This window comes from Mustela nigripes, chromosome 4 (genome assembly GCF_022355385.1).
Source record: "Mustela nigripes isolate SB6536 chromosome 4, MUSNIG.SB6536, whole genome shotgun sequence".
In the NCBI taxonomy this organism is placed as follows: domain Eukaryota; kingdom Metazoa; phylum Chordata; class Mammalia; order Carnivora; family Mustelidae; genus Mustela; species Mustela nigripes.
Window position 1 is genome coordinate 70976811 of NC_081560.1, and position 16831 is coordinate 70993641.

The following is a 16831-nucleotide window of genomic DNA, read 5'->3' on the forward strand; positions in this document are numbered from 1 at the left end:
TCAAAGATGTCTAGGAACCACAGTGGTGAGCCTTACAAGGTTCAAGGAATGACTGTAGGTCAGACCTTTTTCTGATATCCTGATTCTCGTAGAGTTGAAATGGTGTTCTGCTGGAGCATCCTTAGGTTTGAGGCGTTAAGAGTGTTTTGATTCTTTAATGACTGAGGGTTTGAATGTTTAGAAATCACCAGACCTTGGATACCATTTCATACAGAGACCTAAGATGTTTTTGTTTTCTTTTACTGGGGAAAAGTGTTGGTTTACATATCCTTTTGAAGCATTTGAAACTTTTCAAATTAGCTTCATTTACTAGAACGTTTTGATAATAACTCTGGGCTCTGCTTATTATTTGGTATGCTGTCATGGCACAGAGTGTTCTGGTAAGATTTTTTATTTGCACTTGAAAGGCTGTGGGAATGAAAACATGAAATCAAGAGTTAGAAGACAGATTGTCTAGTTTAGTCTCCTCGTTGCATGGAGGAGATGGAACTGTATAAACTCGGACCAAAACTTGGGTCATCTGATACTAAGTTCAGTACGTCGTAACTCTTGGTTTTAAATAAAAGGATTGTTTGCCTCTGAAAATAATGGTATTTTTAATTCTTACATTGATAGTAAAATCATAGTCCTAAAGATGATAGAATTGCTTTCTAAAAAAACTCATAGGGGTGCCTGGGTGGCTCAGTGGGTTAAGCCTCTACCTTCAGCTCAGGTTATGATCTCGGGGTCCTGGGATCGAGCACCACATCGGGCTCTCTTCTCAGGGAGCCTGCTTCCCCCTCTCTGCCTGCCTCTCTGCCTACTTGTGATCTCCTTCTCTGTCAAATAAATAAATAAAACCTTTAAAAAAATAAAAATAAATTTAAAAAACTCATGAAGTCTACGTCGAAGGTTTTGTTTTGTTTTCAAAAAAGACTGCTTTGGGGCGCCTGGCTGGCTTAGTCGGCAGAACATGCTACTCTTGAGCTCAGGGTTTTAAGTTCAAGCCTCACGTTGCCTGTAGAGATTACTTAAGATCTTTTTTTTTTTTTTTTTTCTTTAAAGTAGACTTTAGGGCGCCTGGGTGGCTCATTGGGTTAAAGCCTCTGCCTTTGGCTTGGGTCATGATCTCAGGGCCCTGAGATCAAGTCCCGCATAGGGCTCTCTGCTCAGTGGGGAGCCTGCTTCCTCCTCTCTCTGCCTGCCTCTCTGCCTACTTGTGATCTGTCAAATAAATAAATAAATAAAAATCTTCTTAAAAAAAAAAATAAAGTAGACTTTACTTTTTAGAGCAGTTTTGGATTCATAGGAAAATTGAGCCTTGCGTACTGAGAGCTCCCATGTATTCCAGGACCAGTCATGCACAGCCTCACCTACTTTGAAAGCTATTGGAGAGTCGTGCATTGTTAAAATTGATGAACCTGTCTTGACACATTATTTTCACCTGTAGTCCATGCTTGACATCAGGGTTCACGATAGGTGTTGTACATTCTTGAACAGTTTTTTTTTTTAACTGAACATTTTAGTTCTCAAGATTTGTAAAGTGTTCATAAATTCATGATGGCCACCGGTTGTCCCCATTATTTTCAGAAGTTTCCCTCATATTCTTGATACTTTTTGCCCTCTAAAACAGATGTATCCTCTAGATAAAAATAGGTAATCAAAGTAACAAATGAAGGTCTGCACATTTTGTTCTTGCGTCCTTTTTAGTACCTGCCCACTTATGTATTCCCTTGAGCCCAGTTTGCCATCCTGGGTTTCTTTTTTAAGATTTTATTTTTAAGGGGTGCCTAGGTGGCTCAGTGTATTTGGGCCTCTGTCTTCAGCTGAGGTCCTGGGATCAAGCCCTGCATCGGGCTTTCTACTCAGCAGGGAGCGTGCTCCCTCCCCACCCCTTCTACCTGCCTCTCTGCCTACTTGTGATCTCTGTCAAATAAATAAATAAAATCTTTAAGAAAAAAAAAGATTTTATTTTATTTTTTAAAGTTTTTTTATTTATTTGACAGATCACAAGTAGGCAGAGAGGCGGGCAGAGAGAGAGAGGAGGAGGCAGGCTCCCTGCTGAGCAGAGAGCCCGATGTGACAGGACCTGAGCCAAAGGCAGAGGCTTTAACCACTGAGCCACCCAGGCGCTCCTAAAAAGATTTTATTTTTAAGTACTCTCTGCATCTTCGTGGGGCTCGATCTGGCAGCCCCTGAGATCAAGAGTTGTGTGCTCCACCGACTGAGCCTGCTGGGTGCCCCAATATCCTGAGTTTCAAAAAGAGATTGTTTTCTGTTACCCAAACTCATGCAGCAATTTGGAGCCACAGACATTTCTAATTACATATGAATACAAGTGTTTGATTTATAAGATCACAGTATTTAAAGTGATTAAGTCATAGACAGTTTAGGAAATTGCATACTTTCTATATTTTAACCGATGCCTAACCATTCACCCCCTTAGTGTTAAGAATATTGTTTTTTGGGGCCCTGGGTGGCTCAGTGGGTTACAGCCTCTGCCTTCAGCTCAGGTCATGATCCCAGAGTCCTTGGATAGAGCCCTGCATCAGGCTCTCTGCTCAACAGGGAGCCTGCTTCCCCCTCTCTCTCTGCCTGCCTCTATGCCTACTTGTGATCTCTGTCTGTCAAATAAATAAATAAATAATCTTAATTTTTTAAAAAAAGCATTGTTGCTTAATGTTTATGAGCATAGACCATCAAGTGTTTTTGCAAAGGAGCCTAACACGTAAGATGTACTTAATAAATACTGCTGTTACAATTAAAGTAAATAATTGAGATATATGGAATGTACTTATGCAGACTAAGGGTAGTGTTTATGGTCAAAAGCTTGAAAGTTAAACCTTATTGCATAGACAGATAGCTCATGTGATAGTACCATAAGTTGTCTATAATTAAGAGTCTTAGCATGTGAATATATTACTTTACTATTTAATTTTCCCCTGAAAAGTAAACCCTAAGACAAACTGGTATGTACTTTGGGGAAGCAGTTTCACAATAGACATTAAGGCACATAGAAATGTTAATTAATGTGATTTTAAGATACATGCTAGAATATTTGAAGACTGTCAAATGTGGTAAATGTGTTACGATTCTTTTTTTTTTCTTTTTTTTAAGTAGGCTCTATGCCCCAAATTAGGCTAACACACTGAACCACCCAGGCACCCCTGAAAGCAGATGCTTAACCAACTAAGCCACCCAGCCACCCCTGGTTTTCGAAATTTAACCCAATCCAATAAGCATTTACAAAAACTCTTATTTATTCACTTATTTTTAAGATTTCATTTATTTATTTGAGAGAGAGTGTGTGAGCTGGGGAGGAGCAGAGGTAGAGGGACAAGCAGACTCTGCACTGCGCACGAAGCTCCACACAGGGCTGGATCCCACAATGCCAAGATATGACCTCAGCTTAAATGAAAAGTTGGATGCTTAACTCACTGAGCCACCCAGGTGCCCCAAAACTCTTCCAGTTTTTAAAAAATTTTATTCTTTTCTTCCATTTTTTAAATAAAAAGAATAGTGGTAGAAAATGACTACTACCAAAGTTGATTTTAAGGCTTTAAACAAAACCATTACTTAATGTTCACAAGGAAGTGAAAGGATGTTAATGTATTTGTTGCATTTTATTTAGCAAAACCTGTGAAAATAACCAATATTTGCCAAATAACAAATATGGGTTATAGGGGCACCTGGGTGGCTCAGTGGGTTAAGCCACTGCCTTCGGCTCAGGTCATGATCTCAGGGTCCTGGGATCAAGCCCCGCATCGGGCTCTCTGCTCAGCGGGGAGCCTGCTTCCTCCTCTCTCTCTGCCTGTCTCTGCCTACTTGTGATCTCTGTCAAATAAATAAATAAAATATTAAAAAAAAAAACTGTAAACATTTTTTAAAAAATGGGTTATATATTTCCAGATTTCTCTGGCAGAGCAAACAATATAAAACCATTATAAACAACACATACTGAAAACTACTTCCATTCAGCTGGATACTGCCTAACTAATTACTTGGGATGAAAAATCCATTAACATAATTTTCTTATAGGCAGGAACTAATTCTAGAGCTCTTAATGTCAGGGATGTTTACAGGACCAGGGCTAGATGTGACTATCAAATTCAACTCTCTTTACAGAGAGGCATGTAGTGACATGTTTTACATCAACTGTTATGTTCTCAAATATTTCATTCAACTGCCTCTGCTAAGAATTTCACTCAGTTCATGTGGAAATACAACAACCAATGGAGGCTGCAACAGAAGAGTTGCTAGCCCTACTAATGACCCTGACAATCCTAACCAGAAGCAGGTACAATGTGCAAAGCCAAGCTCATCATTTTTACAATAGGAGATTATCTATCTGTCCATCTAACATCGTCTCATTCCTTTGGTACCATGACATAATTTTAGTAGCAGTTAAGAAAAATGTATCTTAAGCTTAAAATTGTAAAAACTGTTCATTTCCAAAGAATGCAAACATATACAAGGATGTTCAAAACTAAATTACAAAAATAGGGAAAATGGAAAGTACACAAAGAGCTATCAAACTGAGATGCATTATAAAGTATACCCTCAAAATCAATACTATGCAGCCACTAAAGAGTAGATCTATAGTTATTGATATGGAAAGGTGTCCAAGATTTCTCAAAAGCAAAAGCAAGTTACCAAAAACCAAGATACCATCTTAATAAACAGCTATAAAATGTTTTAAAATTTAAAAAAAAAAAATTTTTTTTTTTAAGTGGGGGACAGAGGGAAAGAAAGAATCTTAAAAAGGCTCCAGGTCCAGTACAAAGCCAGATGCAGGGCTCAATCTCATGACCCTGAGTTCGGGACCTGAGCTGAAATCAACAGTCACATGCTTAACTGACTGAGCCACTCAGGCTCACAAATGTCATTTCTTTCTGAGGCTGAGTAATACTCCATTTTCTGTATGTGCCACATTTTGTTTATCCATTTATCAGTAGATGGATATTTGGATTGTTCTCACTTTCGGCTGTCTTGTATAATGCTGCTGTGAACAGGAGTGTACAAGTATCTGTTTGAGTCCCTGCTTTCAGTTATTGTTTAGTTCCACTTAAGAGTTGGAATCATCGGATCGTCTGGTCATTCTCTATTGAACTTTTTGAGGAAACCCAACTTTTCCATGACAGCTGCACCCTTTTATATTCTCACCAGCAATGTGTAAAGATTGCAGTTTCTCCCTCTTTTTGACAGCATGTGTTATTTTCTGGTTTTGGTAGTAGTCATCCTAATGGGTACAGGGTGGCATCTCATTGTAGTTTGATTTGCATTTCCCCAGTGACTGGTGAGTTGAACATATCTTCATGTGCTCTTGGACATTTGAATATCTTCTTCGGAGAAATGTTGATTCAGGTCCTTTGCACATTTAATGGGATCGTTTGGGTTTTTTGCTGTTGAGTTGTAGGATTTCTTTATGCATTCTGGATATTAATTGCCTATTAAATGTATGAGTTGCAAATATTTTCTTTCATTCTGTGGATTGTCTTTTCACTCTTTTGGTAGTGTTCTTTGATACACAAATGTTTTAATTTTTATAAAGTCCTCTCTATCTGGTTTTTTTTTTCTTTTGTTGTCTATGCATAATTTAATTTTTTGGTGTCAAAAGTTGGCAAGACAAATTGCCATCAGTATGGCATATACTTTCTGAGATAAAAGATACAGTAGAGGGGCGCCTGGGGGGCTCAGAGGTTTAAAGCCTCTGCTTTTGGCTCAGGTCCTGATCCCAGGGTCCTGGGATGGAGCCTCACATCGGGCTCTGCTCAGCAGGGAGCCTGCTTCCTCCTCTCTCTCTGCCTGCCTCTCTCTCTGCCTACTTGTGATCTCTGTCTGTCAAATAAATAAATAAAATCTTTGAAAAAAAAAGTTACATCTTCAACTTCTTCACATCTAAGTTTCTTCATTTGCCAGTGAGCATAGTGTTACAGTCTTACAGGGTTATCGGGCTTTAGGAGAAGACATTATAAAGTAATCTTACAGTAAGAAAGAGGTATCACTATTATTTTCATTAAATCTCTGGTGAAAAACATTTTTTTTTCCTGTGAAATAGCGATATTACTCACCTCTCAAACTTGTGAGACTTAGTAGACCATTAAATTTATTTTTTATAACAAAAATTTGGTTAGTCAGATTATTCATGCTTAGTTAGACATAGTATGCATTTATAATAAAGCATGCTTGGTGAGTAAGTGAGCATTTGCATTTTTATTTTTTTAATTGAGTTAATTTTTATTCTTTCCTCAAGGCCTATATGAACCCAATAGCAATGGCCAGATCAAGGGGTCCAATCCAGTCTTCGGGGCCAACGATCCAAGATTATCTGAATCGACCAAGGCCTACCTGGTATTTGTAAAACAATTTAGACATTTATAAGGTTTTTGTAAATTTTTTAAAGGTTACTGTTACAACTCTTACTGCTTGCAAATCAGTTGTCACACATAATTTTTGAAGTGATACTCATAGGTGCTTTCTTGTCAGTGTATGAAACACATGCATCATGCATAACTGTAAAGCAAGTATTTGAGAACCCACCATCCTGTATAGCTACCAGATAACCTTTCATACCGTTCTCTTCTCTACCTCTAAAGAGGTAGAAGGACTCCCAGATAGATGTACTTTTGGATAAGATTTATTACAGAGTGTACCAGCCACAGTAAGGGAAAAGGATCATGGGGTGAAGTCTCGGGGAGACTAGGCTCAGATTTGTACGGCTTCTTCTCTTGTGGAATCACATAGGATGAATTTATAACCTCAGCAATGAGTTGTCTTAACACATCTGAGGTGTTGCCAACCAGGGGAGTCTGTGAGAGACTCCATGTGCCCAGGGCTTTTATTGGGGACTGGTCAGCCTCTGCCTATCAGGTGTCAAAATCCCAGACTCCCAGAAGAAATGCAGGTGATCACCCTCAACAGTAGTATTCGTAGTATTCGTACAGTGAGCTACTCTTATGAGGGAATGGTAAGCACCTTTCCAGAATCCAAATTCCCAGATGCCAGCCAGGGCTAAACTCATAAATGGGCCTTTCTAGGAATAAGCTGTCAGGCATGCTGTATCAACTCTTCTGTCCCATATGTGAGGTGCATTATAAAATTAATGTTTAGTATAAAAATAGTAGTTTAAATAGACTTTAGCGCACCCTAACACTGAAACTACTAGCTTTGGGACTTGAGGAAGAATTTATACCGTCCTCAAGCTTCCCTTCTTTTTCTGTAAAATAGGAGTAATAATACTGTATTTTCTCACAGGATTATTAGGATTAAAGTAGCATGTATTAAAAACAGTGCCACTTGTATATAAGTGCTCAGATGTTTGGTGTATTAGCTCTTATAATCCATACTTAGAAAAAGGAATGATCAGTGGTATCTGACAGAGTGTATTCATAATATTTGATTAAGGAGGATGTGAGCAAAATAATTTAAACATATCAACACTGAAATGGAGGTTTATTAGGATATTAAGAAATTTTTATTTATGAAAATTTTGTTCTGTTTGTAAGCATCCACCTCTAATAGGAATTGCTTGAAAACTTACTTGTTTCCTATTTTTTAAGGGAAGAAGTGAAAGAACAATTAGAAAAGAAAAAGAAAGGCTCCAAGGCATTGGCTGAATTTGAAGAAAAAATGAATGAGGTTTGTAAATAGTACTTGTTTGAAAAAATAGGCACCCTAAATGTATGATTTCTTTAAAATAAAAAGAGGAATACCATATTACAGTAATTTATGTCATCTTGGGTTTTCTAAAATTGACTTCTCTTTAGCTTCCCATGCCCCTGTGTACTTGTGTGCTTATATTACCCTGAGATTTCCATGATATTTGCCTGTTTTGGTTACAAACGTGTGTAGTATTTCAGCTACAATGTAGATTAATTCAGGGTTGCCTAGCTAGCTCATTCAGTAGAGTGAGCAACTCTTGAACTCAGGATTGTGAGTTTGAACCCCCATGTTGGGTAGAGAGATTACTTAAAATCTTTTAAAAATATACATGGATGGATGGATAGATAAATTCAGCTTTGGAAATAGAATCTAACCATCTTCGTTAAAAAGAAAAGGTTCTCAGCCTCACTGATAATACTGACTATTCCTCTCAATATACAGTGTAGAACTCCCACTCTTTAATACCCTCTTTGAAAAGGGCTAGTGGGGCCGGGTGCCTGGGTGGCTCAGTCAGTTAGGTGGCCAACTCTTGATTTCAGCTCAGGTCATGATCTCAGGGTCTAGGGATTGAGCCCCATATCAGGCTTCAGGCTCAGCTGGGAGTCTGCTTATCCATCTCCCTTCCCCTCTCTTCCTCTCCCTGCTTGCATGCACAAGCACTCTCTCTGTCTCTCTCTCTTTCTCTCTCTCTCTCTCTCTCTCTAATAAATAAAATCTTTTTTTTTTTTTTTTTTTTAAAGAAAAGAACTAGTGTGGCTGGTGCCTGCTTGGCTCAGTGGCTTAAGCGGCTGACTTGATTTTGGCTCAGGTCACGATCTCAGGGTTGTAAGATTGAGCCCCACCTCAGACTCTATGCAGAGTCTGCTTAAGGGTCTCTCTCCCTCTCCTTCCCACTCCCCACCCCACCCCCACTCACGCTGTCGAAGGAAGGAAGGAAGGAGCTAGTAAAGGGTCTTTTGGTGACAGGGTTCTGGCACCTGTATTTTTCCCTGTACTTAGAGGCCAAGATGGTGAGAGGTAGTAGAGGACAGAGGAAAGGAAGTAGTGGCTGTCTATATCAGGTGTATTTCAAGGGGATATATAGCCTCTGATGGTGTTCATAACCTTTTTGCAGAACTGGAAGAAAGAACTAGAAAAACACAGGGAGAAATTACTAAGTGGAAGTGAGAGCTCATCCAAAAAAAGACAGGTAATGCCATTTTGAGCTTAATGCTGTTTTTAATGTCCTATTTGGGTTTTCATAATCTGTGTCCTACTGCCAATAGATAATTTTAAAAACTCACATCAACATATTTAGATTTGTACTTTTATTTGTTTGCTTTTAGAGAAAGAAAAAAGAAAAGAAGAAATCTGGTAGGGTGAGCAAAAGTTTTCCATTTTTCTAAATGTTACAATTAAGAGTCTACAAGAAAAGTAAGAATAATTTTTATGATCTGTATGTTAACTGTAAATGAGTCAAGGAGTCTTGAAGTCCTTTAGTAGTTATGGGTGGGTTTTATTGTATTAGCAGTATAAAGAAAAGCACTTACCTCCTTATATCCTGGTAACTCTGTTGTTGTCAGGGAGAGAAAGAGAGAACATTGATTACCATTGGCATATCTGTTGTTACTTTGTTGAGCCTTTTTCGTGTATGTGAGGGAGTGTGGGGAGTGTGATATTTGACATTTTAATATTTAAGGCATCTGTGTAGATCTCTCAGACCACTAGATTGATTTTGTTAAGTATTTGAGAGACTTAGTGATAAGAAAGAAAAATAATTCCTGCATCTCACAAGCTTTAATTATTTTGTGTTTGGTCAAGTATTCATCTTCTTCTTCATCAAGCTCTGATTCTTCCAGCAGTTCCTCAGATTCTGAAGATGAGGTAAGACTTGCCTGTAATGGTTTATGAAATAATAATCTCTAGTTTGTTTTTTTGTTTTTGTTTTTTTAATGACAAGAGGATATCCATTATGAAATACCTGTTAGAAACTTTGGCTTCCAGGTTTTGGTTAATTATCCATAACTGAGAGCACTGATATGAATAAATAACTAGGTATTTAAGTATATATTTAGATATAAATATATATATTAATTCCTAAATTTGTCTTATTCTCTTTAAAAACATCAGTAAAAGAAATGGAGTCTAAAAATCTAAAATGCTATTTGACTAGATGCTAGAGGTTACATGTGATTTAAATTACTTGACTTTTTTTTATAAAGCAGGAAGATTAATATAAGTTACATTTTAAGCATTACTTATGAATGGGGCACCTGGCTGGCTCAGTCAGTAGAGCACATGACTCTTGATCTTGGGTTTGTGAGCTCAAGCCCCACATGGGCATAGAGTTTGCTTAAAAAATTATTATGTAAAACATGCACTTGCAAACTGGTTCTTTCATTTAAGTTTGTTCATTGATAAAGTTTTGGTATTAATAAAATGCATCGATTATATTTTTGAAAGAGAAAGCAAATATTTCTAAAAATGTTTTATATAGGACAAAAAACAAGGAAAAAGGAAAAAGAAAAAGAAGAATCGTTCACATAAATCTTCTGAAAGCTCCATGTCAGAAACTGAATCGGACAGTAAGGTAAAATCAGCAACATTTTGGATAACAAACACATTTTTTTTTCCTTTTAGGTCATCCTATCTTAAATTGCTGTCAGTTTACAGATGAGATGCTATTTTTTGTACTTTGATGGACTGTGCCACTCAATTGATAAACTTAATATCTTTCTTACATATGGGATTTTATTGTTCTCTAAATACTTCCACATATGCCTTCATGTCTCAGCATTTCCATGACAGCTTTTATAATAAACATGGCAGACATTGTTTTTCCCATTTTCATACAGAAGTGAGGGTTCAGAAGAAAAATCATACTCCACTATCTAGTCCAGTGTCCTTTCCATTATACCTAAATCTGTTCTGTATGTCCAGAACTGTGAAACATAATTGGCTCTCAAACATATGTGGTAATAAGAAATACATGCAGGTTGCAATAGCAATGTAGATTCCTAGGCCTCATGTCGAGAGAGTCTGATTTAGTAAGTCTGCCTTAGGCTCAGAAGTCTACATTTTTAACATTTGTCCCCTGTGATTCTGATACAGGCCTATCTTTGGGCCACAGTTTTACAAACACTGTTCTAGAACCCCAGGAGAACAAAACAGCTCATTTGGGGGCAGATCTCTACTTGTCCTAGTATGATTTCTTCTGACAAAATGCCTGGCATCTAGAAAATTGTTAGTAAATGTTGGTTTTCGTTTTGTCTTTTAAGACAGAAGAGTCAGTCTAATATGGATAGTTAATCTTTTTCAGATGCCTAGTATGTGTTAGGCACAGTTCTGAGCAATGGACATGTTAGCCTAATTCTCTCAACAAGCCTCATCCATATGGATGAGGAAGGCTCAGGGATGTTAATGGCTAAAACTAAAAGAATCAGAAGCAGAAATTCTCACCTTTCTTCCTTATAGGGAGAGTAGAAAAATCAGTTTGGGGATTTCTGAGGACAGTGTGAATGAGAACCTCAGTGCGGGGGCGCCTAGGTAGCTCAGTAGGTTAAAGCCTCTGCCTTCAGCTCAGGTCGTGATCCCAGGGTCCTGGGATCGAGCCCCACATCGGGCTCTCTGCTCCGCAGGGAGCGTGCTTCCTCCTCTCTCTCTACCTGCCTCTCTACCTACCTGTGATCTCTGTCTGTCAAATAAATAAATAAAATCTTTAAAAAAAAAAAAAAAAAAAGAGAACCTCAGTGCGTATGACCACCACAGGCAAAAATAAGCAAATGGCATTAAGTCTTATTTTAAAAGAAACCCTGTGGTTATTACAATGTCTATCATTTTTGGTATGCATAGATTTGATATACAGCCAGATAAAGAAAGAAGCCTTGGGACACCTGGGTGGCTCAGTGGGTTAAGCCTCTGCCTTTGGCTGGGGTCATGACCTCAGGGTCCTGGGATTGTGCCCCACATCCGGCCTGCTCAGTGGGGAGCTTGCTTCCTCCTCTCTCTCTGCCTGCCTCTCTGTCTACTTGTGATCTCTCTCTCTCTCTGTTAAATAAACAAAATCTTAAAAAAAAAAAAAAAAAAAAAAGCCTTATTGCCATACAAGCACATACATATATATGTGACATACATTTCCCTTATTTTCAGAATGAAGTTCTGGTATTGAAATAAACTTTTTTTAGTCCTAGAGCAAATCACCTTTTTGCTGTTTTTGTCCTTACGCGCTCTCTTACATTTCAAATTGATATGTATATATATGTTTGTTTGTTTAGGACAGTTTAAAAAAGAAGAAAAGGTCAAAGGATGCAACTGAGAAAGAAAAGGTAATTATAATTTTATTTTAATCTATCATAAAATACTTCATTCTTCATTTATGTCTAGAAATTAACAGTAATGTATTCTTCCTTTTAATTTAAGAAATTTATTTCTTTTGCTTTTATAGCATTTTGTTTTGACTTAAGGAAATTATTTGTTGAATTCATTATCAAAGGTTAAAAAATCAGAAAAGTGGGGCACCTGGGTAGCTCATTTGGTTAAGCCTTTGCCTTCGGCTCGGGTTATGATCCCAGGATCCTGGGATCAGGCTCCCTGCTCAGTCGGGCTCAATACCCTCTCCCTCTGCCATTCCCCCTTCTCTCTCTCTCTCAAATAAATAAAATAAGCAATCTTAGAGAAAAATCTTTTTCTGGTTCTTAAAAACCTAAAGAAAGCAATTATTGATTAAAAAAACTGTAGACCAGAGTCACTATATTTTACTCAGTATTTTTATATGTTTTTTTTAAATTGAGGTATAATTTACATAATATGCTATTAACCATTTTAAAATTACAATTTGGAGGAAGGAATATTGTGTATGTACAGTGTTGTGCAGTGACCAGCTCTCTAGTTTAAAAACTTCGTCACCCCCTTAAAAACAACCCATACTCTAATTCCCATTATTCCTTCCCCTGCATCCTCTGGTAACTTCTAATCTGCTTTCCAGCTCTGTGAATTTACATTTTCTGGATGTATTGTTTATTTTGTTTTGTTTTATTGTTGTGAATCAAAAGTAGGAACTTCAGGGGCACCTGCGGTCTCAGTCATTGTACCATGGGACTCTTGATCTTGGGTGGGGTTGTAGATTCGAGCCCCTTGTTGGGTGTAGAGATTACTTAAAAATGCACTTATTTATATTAAAACAAATGGAATTTATTGGAATTAAAACAATCCTGCTTGCTATTTATGAATCGGGTATAGGAGGCAAATTATCCTTTGTGTTTTTTACAAATAGAATTGTATTAATAGTATCACTTTGGAAAGCCGGTTGCTTTTTGTTAACTGTAAGACAAATGAAAGGTAGCATTAACATTGCATATTCAGCAGATTTAAGGACTAGATAAATAAAAGCTTACCACGAAACTCTCACACTACTTCTTCCCCCACCTCTTTTTTAAATTTTAACTTTACTTTAGCCACAAATACTTAGTATTTATCTTTAAAATATAAGACCATGTTTAAAAATTAAACAGTACTATTGCATATTAACATTTTCACAATAATTTCAAATATAATAATAGTGTTTCAAAATGTCCTCCTTTTTCATAAAAATTTTTATAGTTGATTTATGTCATGATCCAGGCAAATTCTAAGATGGCATTTGATTATTAAATCTCATAAGTCCCCTTTAATTTATAACTCTCCCCCTTTTTTTAAATTTTCCTCTTGAAATGTATTTTTTAAGAAAACAGTAGAAGTTTCCTATATTCTAGATTTTGCTGATTGCTTCCCTTCCCTCACCTTTTTAGACTAGAACACTGACGTCCTTTTATAGACTGTTCAGCTTAGGTCTGATTTTTTTAGTAAGAACCACCCAACAAGTAGGTGGTTTTGGTTCTACATGGAAGAGCTTCAGTAGAAGCTTTCACATAGCGCCAAGAGCTGGCCAGGCTAATCCCTTTGTAGCTGTGTTGGGCAATGGGTATGCAGCTGGGGTGAGGCTTGCCTTATGGGGGGCAAGTTGAAGAATGATTCTTTCCTGGGTAGTCTTGACCAGGACACTGTGGACCACAGAGAGAGATGGAGATTTGGGATAGGTCTGGGTTCCCCCTCCCAGTATCATTTAAAGGCAGTCATATAATATGTCACTTGGACATAGTAGACTTGGGGGAGGTAAGGGAGAGAATCTTAAGCAGACTCCATGCCAAACATGGACCCAGAGCCAGGCTTGATCTCATGACCCTAAGATCACGACCTGAGCCAAAACCAAGAATGGGACATTTAAACGACTATGATACTAGGCGACCCAGGAGTTTCATATTTTGGATACTACTCATCTTTTATACACATAATGAACATTTTTTTGGCCCATGGCTTCTCTTAATCTTGTTTAGAATGTCTGTTACGATTTTAAAAGGGTGTAATTGTTCTTCCTGGGTAATATATATATATTTTTAAGTTTTTTATTTTAATTCTGGTATAGTTAATGTAGAGTGTTACCAAAATGGTGTAATTTTAAGGGGATCAGGGTGGCTCAGTCCTAAGCATCTGACTCTCAGCTCTGGTTCAGGTCATACCTCAGGATCCTGGGATTGAGCCCCGCCCTGGGCTCTGCACTCGGCAGGGAGTCCGCTTGAGGATTTTTCTCTCTTCTTCTCCCACTGCCCCTCCTCCAGCCCATGCTCGTGTGCTTTCTCTGTCTCTAAAATAAATCTTTTTTTAAGAGGGTGTAATTGTAAGTCGTATATCAGTCATTGTTTTCGACTCATTTTTAAATTGTGAAAATTTAGTGTAATAACTAACAGTGGATGAAACTATCCCATTTCTTTTTTTTTTTTTTTTAAGATTTTATTTATTTATTTGACAGAGAGAGAGATCACAAGTAGGCAGAGAGGCAGGCAGAGAGAGAGAGGAGGAAGCAGGCTCCCCGCTGAGCAGAGAGCCGGATGAGGGGCTGGATCCCAGGCCCCTGGGATCATGACCTGAGCTGAAGGCAGAGGCTTAACCACCAGGGCGCCACCCAGGTGCCCCAAAATATCCCATTCTAATAGTAACAAAGAATATATAGGAAAAATTTGAAGAACTGATCAGGAGACAGAGAAGCACATGAAGATTTAATAAATGTTCCTGGGTATGACTTACCCTAACTAGACATTAAGTATTTTTTAAGCATCAGACAGTGTGGTATGGGACAGGAATGGGACGGGAAGGAAGCAGTGGAGCAGTGTAGAGCCCAAGTAAAAACTTGTAAGTATTTGTGGGTTTAATGTATGATAAAAGTGGCTTTTCTTGGGATGCCTGAGTGGCTCAGTCGTTAGGCATCTGCCTTCAGCTCAGGTTACGATACTGGGGTCCTGGAATTGAGCCCTGTGTCCAGCTCCCTGCTCAGTGGGAAGCCTGCTTCTCCCTTTCCCACTCCCCCGCTTATGTTCCCTCTCTCGCTGTGTCTCTCTCTGTCAAATAAATAAAATCTTTAAAAAAAAAGAAAAAGAAAAAGACTTTTCTTAGGACAAAATGACTAGCCAGCTGGAAAGTATAAAACTGGTCCCTCCTTAAGGCCAAATAAATCACTGATAAGTCAGTTTTAAATGTATGAAAGTATAACTAGAGAAAGACAGGGGTGACTGTAATATTGGGATAGGGAAGGCCTATGCCTCAAAACGCAAAACACTTCTGACCACATAATTTTAATACTTAATGACAAAAAGAGATCACAAAAAAAATAAATAAATCATGAACAAAATTTAAATATAATGAACAGATTTAGGAAAAACTATTAGAAATACATAATTAAAAACTAATCTTTATTAATTTGAAAATTGATACTTCACGTACACAGAAAAAGTGGTAAAATCCATGTTTAGGCAGTTCTAAAAGAAAATATGGACTGTATTCCAGTAATCTTGAAATTTATAGGATTGATAAAAGCCTGAAACAGAGGTTTCTTGGTAAAGTGTGATTCCTAAAGGAGTGACATAAACCATTAGGGGTGGGGGGTGGGAGACATTTGGGTGAAAGCTACTTTGGTCTTTGATTTAGACATTATTAGGTAAAGATTTTTGCATTCATGTATCCTTCATTCCACTTCAACTTTTTTTTAATAGCAAATAGCCCATATATATAGCTGCCATCCAGAAAAACATGGGTTAAGTAAATTGTGGCATATGCTTTCAGTGAATGTCAGAGGCAGCTGTAAATGATGATGTAGTTGGCATGGAAGGATTGGATGACAAGAGCAGGTTCCAAATAGCAAGTATCTATATAAAGTTATAAATGTACACATAGCGAGATGTTTCTAAAAATCTTCATGTTTTTTAATCTCTGGTAGCAGGATTCGGATGAATTTGCTTACAGTTAGCATTTATCATTTCTAACAAAATTATAAATGTATTTGTAGAAATAAAATTAAATCACCTGTAATACAGATCACTGTTAGTTTATTTTCTATGTGATTTTTTTGTTTAATCTTTAAAATTGGCTTCCTGGTATATAAAGTTTATATATTTTTTCTGTACAATTGGGTAGTGAGCATTTTTTTTCTCATTGTGTGGGGTTTTTTTTTTTTTGGTCTTGTTGTATAAACTGTTCAGACATACAGAAAAAGTATATGGAAAATAACAAAATGACAACCAGCACATCCACTGTGAAGTTTTAATACATCTTAACATTGGGGTGCCTGGGCTCAGTTGAGCGTCCGACTCTTGGTTTTATTTCGGCTGAGGTCATGATCTCAGATCTGGGATCAAGCCCCACCTCTGGCTCCAGTCTAATTGGGGAGTTTGCTGCCCCCTTTCTCTCTCTCCCTCTTCCCCTCCCCACCGCTTGTTCTCTGTCACTCTCTCTCTTTCTCTCTCAAGCAAATAAATCTTTTTTAAAAAAAACCTTAACGTTTTGCCATACTTCCCTCAGGTGTTTTGAAATGTTTATTCCTCAGTACATATGTATGTATATATATATATATTTTTTAATATTTTATTTATTTATCCAACAGACAGAGATCACAAGTAGGCAGAGAGGCAGGCAGTGAGAGAGAGGAAGGGAAGCAGGCTCCCTGCTGAGCAGAGAGCCCGATGCGGGGCTCGATCCCAGGACCCTGAGATCATGACCTGAGCCGAAGGCAGCGGCTTAACCCACTGAGCCACCCAGGCGCCCCTCCTCAGTATATATATTTAAGTCCCTAAGTACTCCTCTAGGCTCTCTTCCCCAGAATTATATATTTTCTCATCATTAAAAA

General features: G+C 37.8%; 1 protein-coding gene across 2 annotated transcripts in view; it reads left to right on the forward strand.

The window, feature by feature from the left end:
- Positions 1-16831, forward strand: part of FAM133B (family with sequence similarity 133 member B) — a 29129-nt gene that overhangs the window by 1473 nt on the left and 10825 nt on the right. For both annotated transcript variants that reach the window (XM_059396858.1, XM_059396859.1), the window contains exons 2-8: positions 6233-6330; positions 7539-7617; positions 8756-8830; positions 8967-8999; positions 9442-9504; positions 10118-10210; positions 11895-11945. In XM_059396858.1, coding sequence (XP_059252841.1) covers positions 6233-6330; positions 7539-7617; positions 8756-8830; positions 8967-8999; positions 9442-9504; positions 10118-10210; positions 11895-11945 — 492 coding nt within the window. The remainder of the gene's footprint in view (positions 1-6232; positions 6331-7538; positions 7618-8755; positions 8831-8966; positions 9000-9441; positions 9505-10117; positions 10211-11894; positions 11946-16831) is intronic.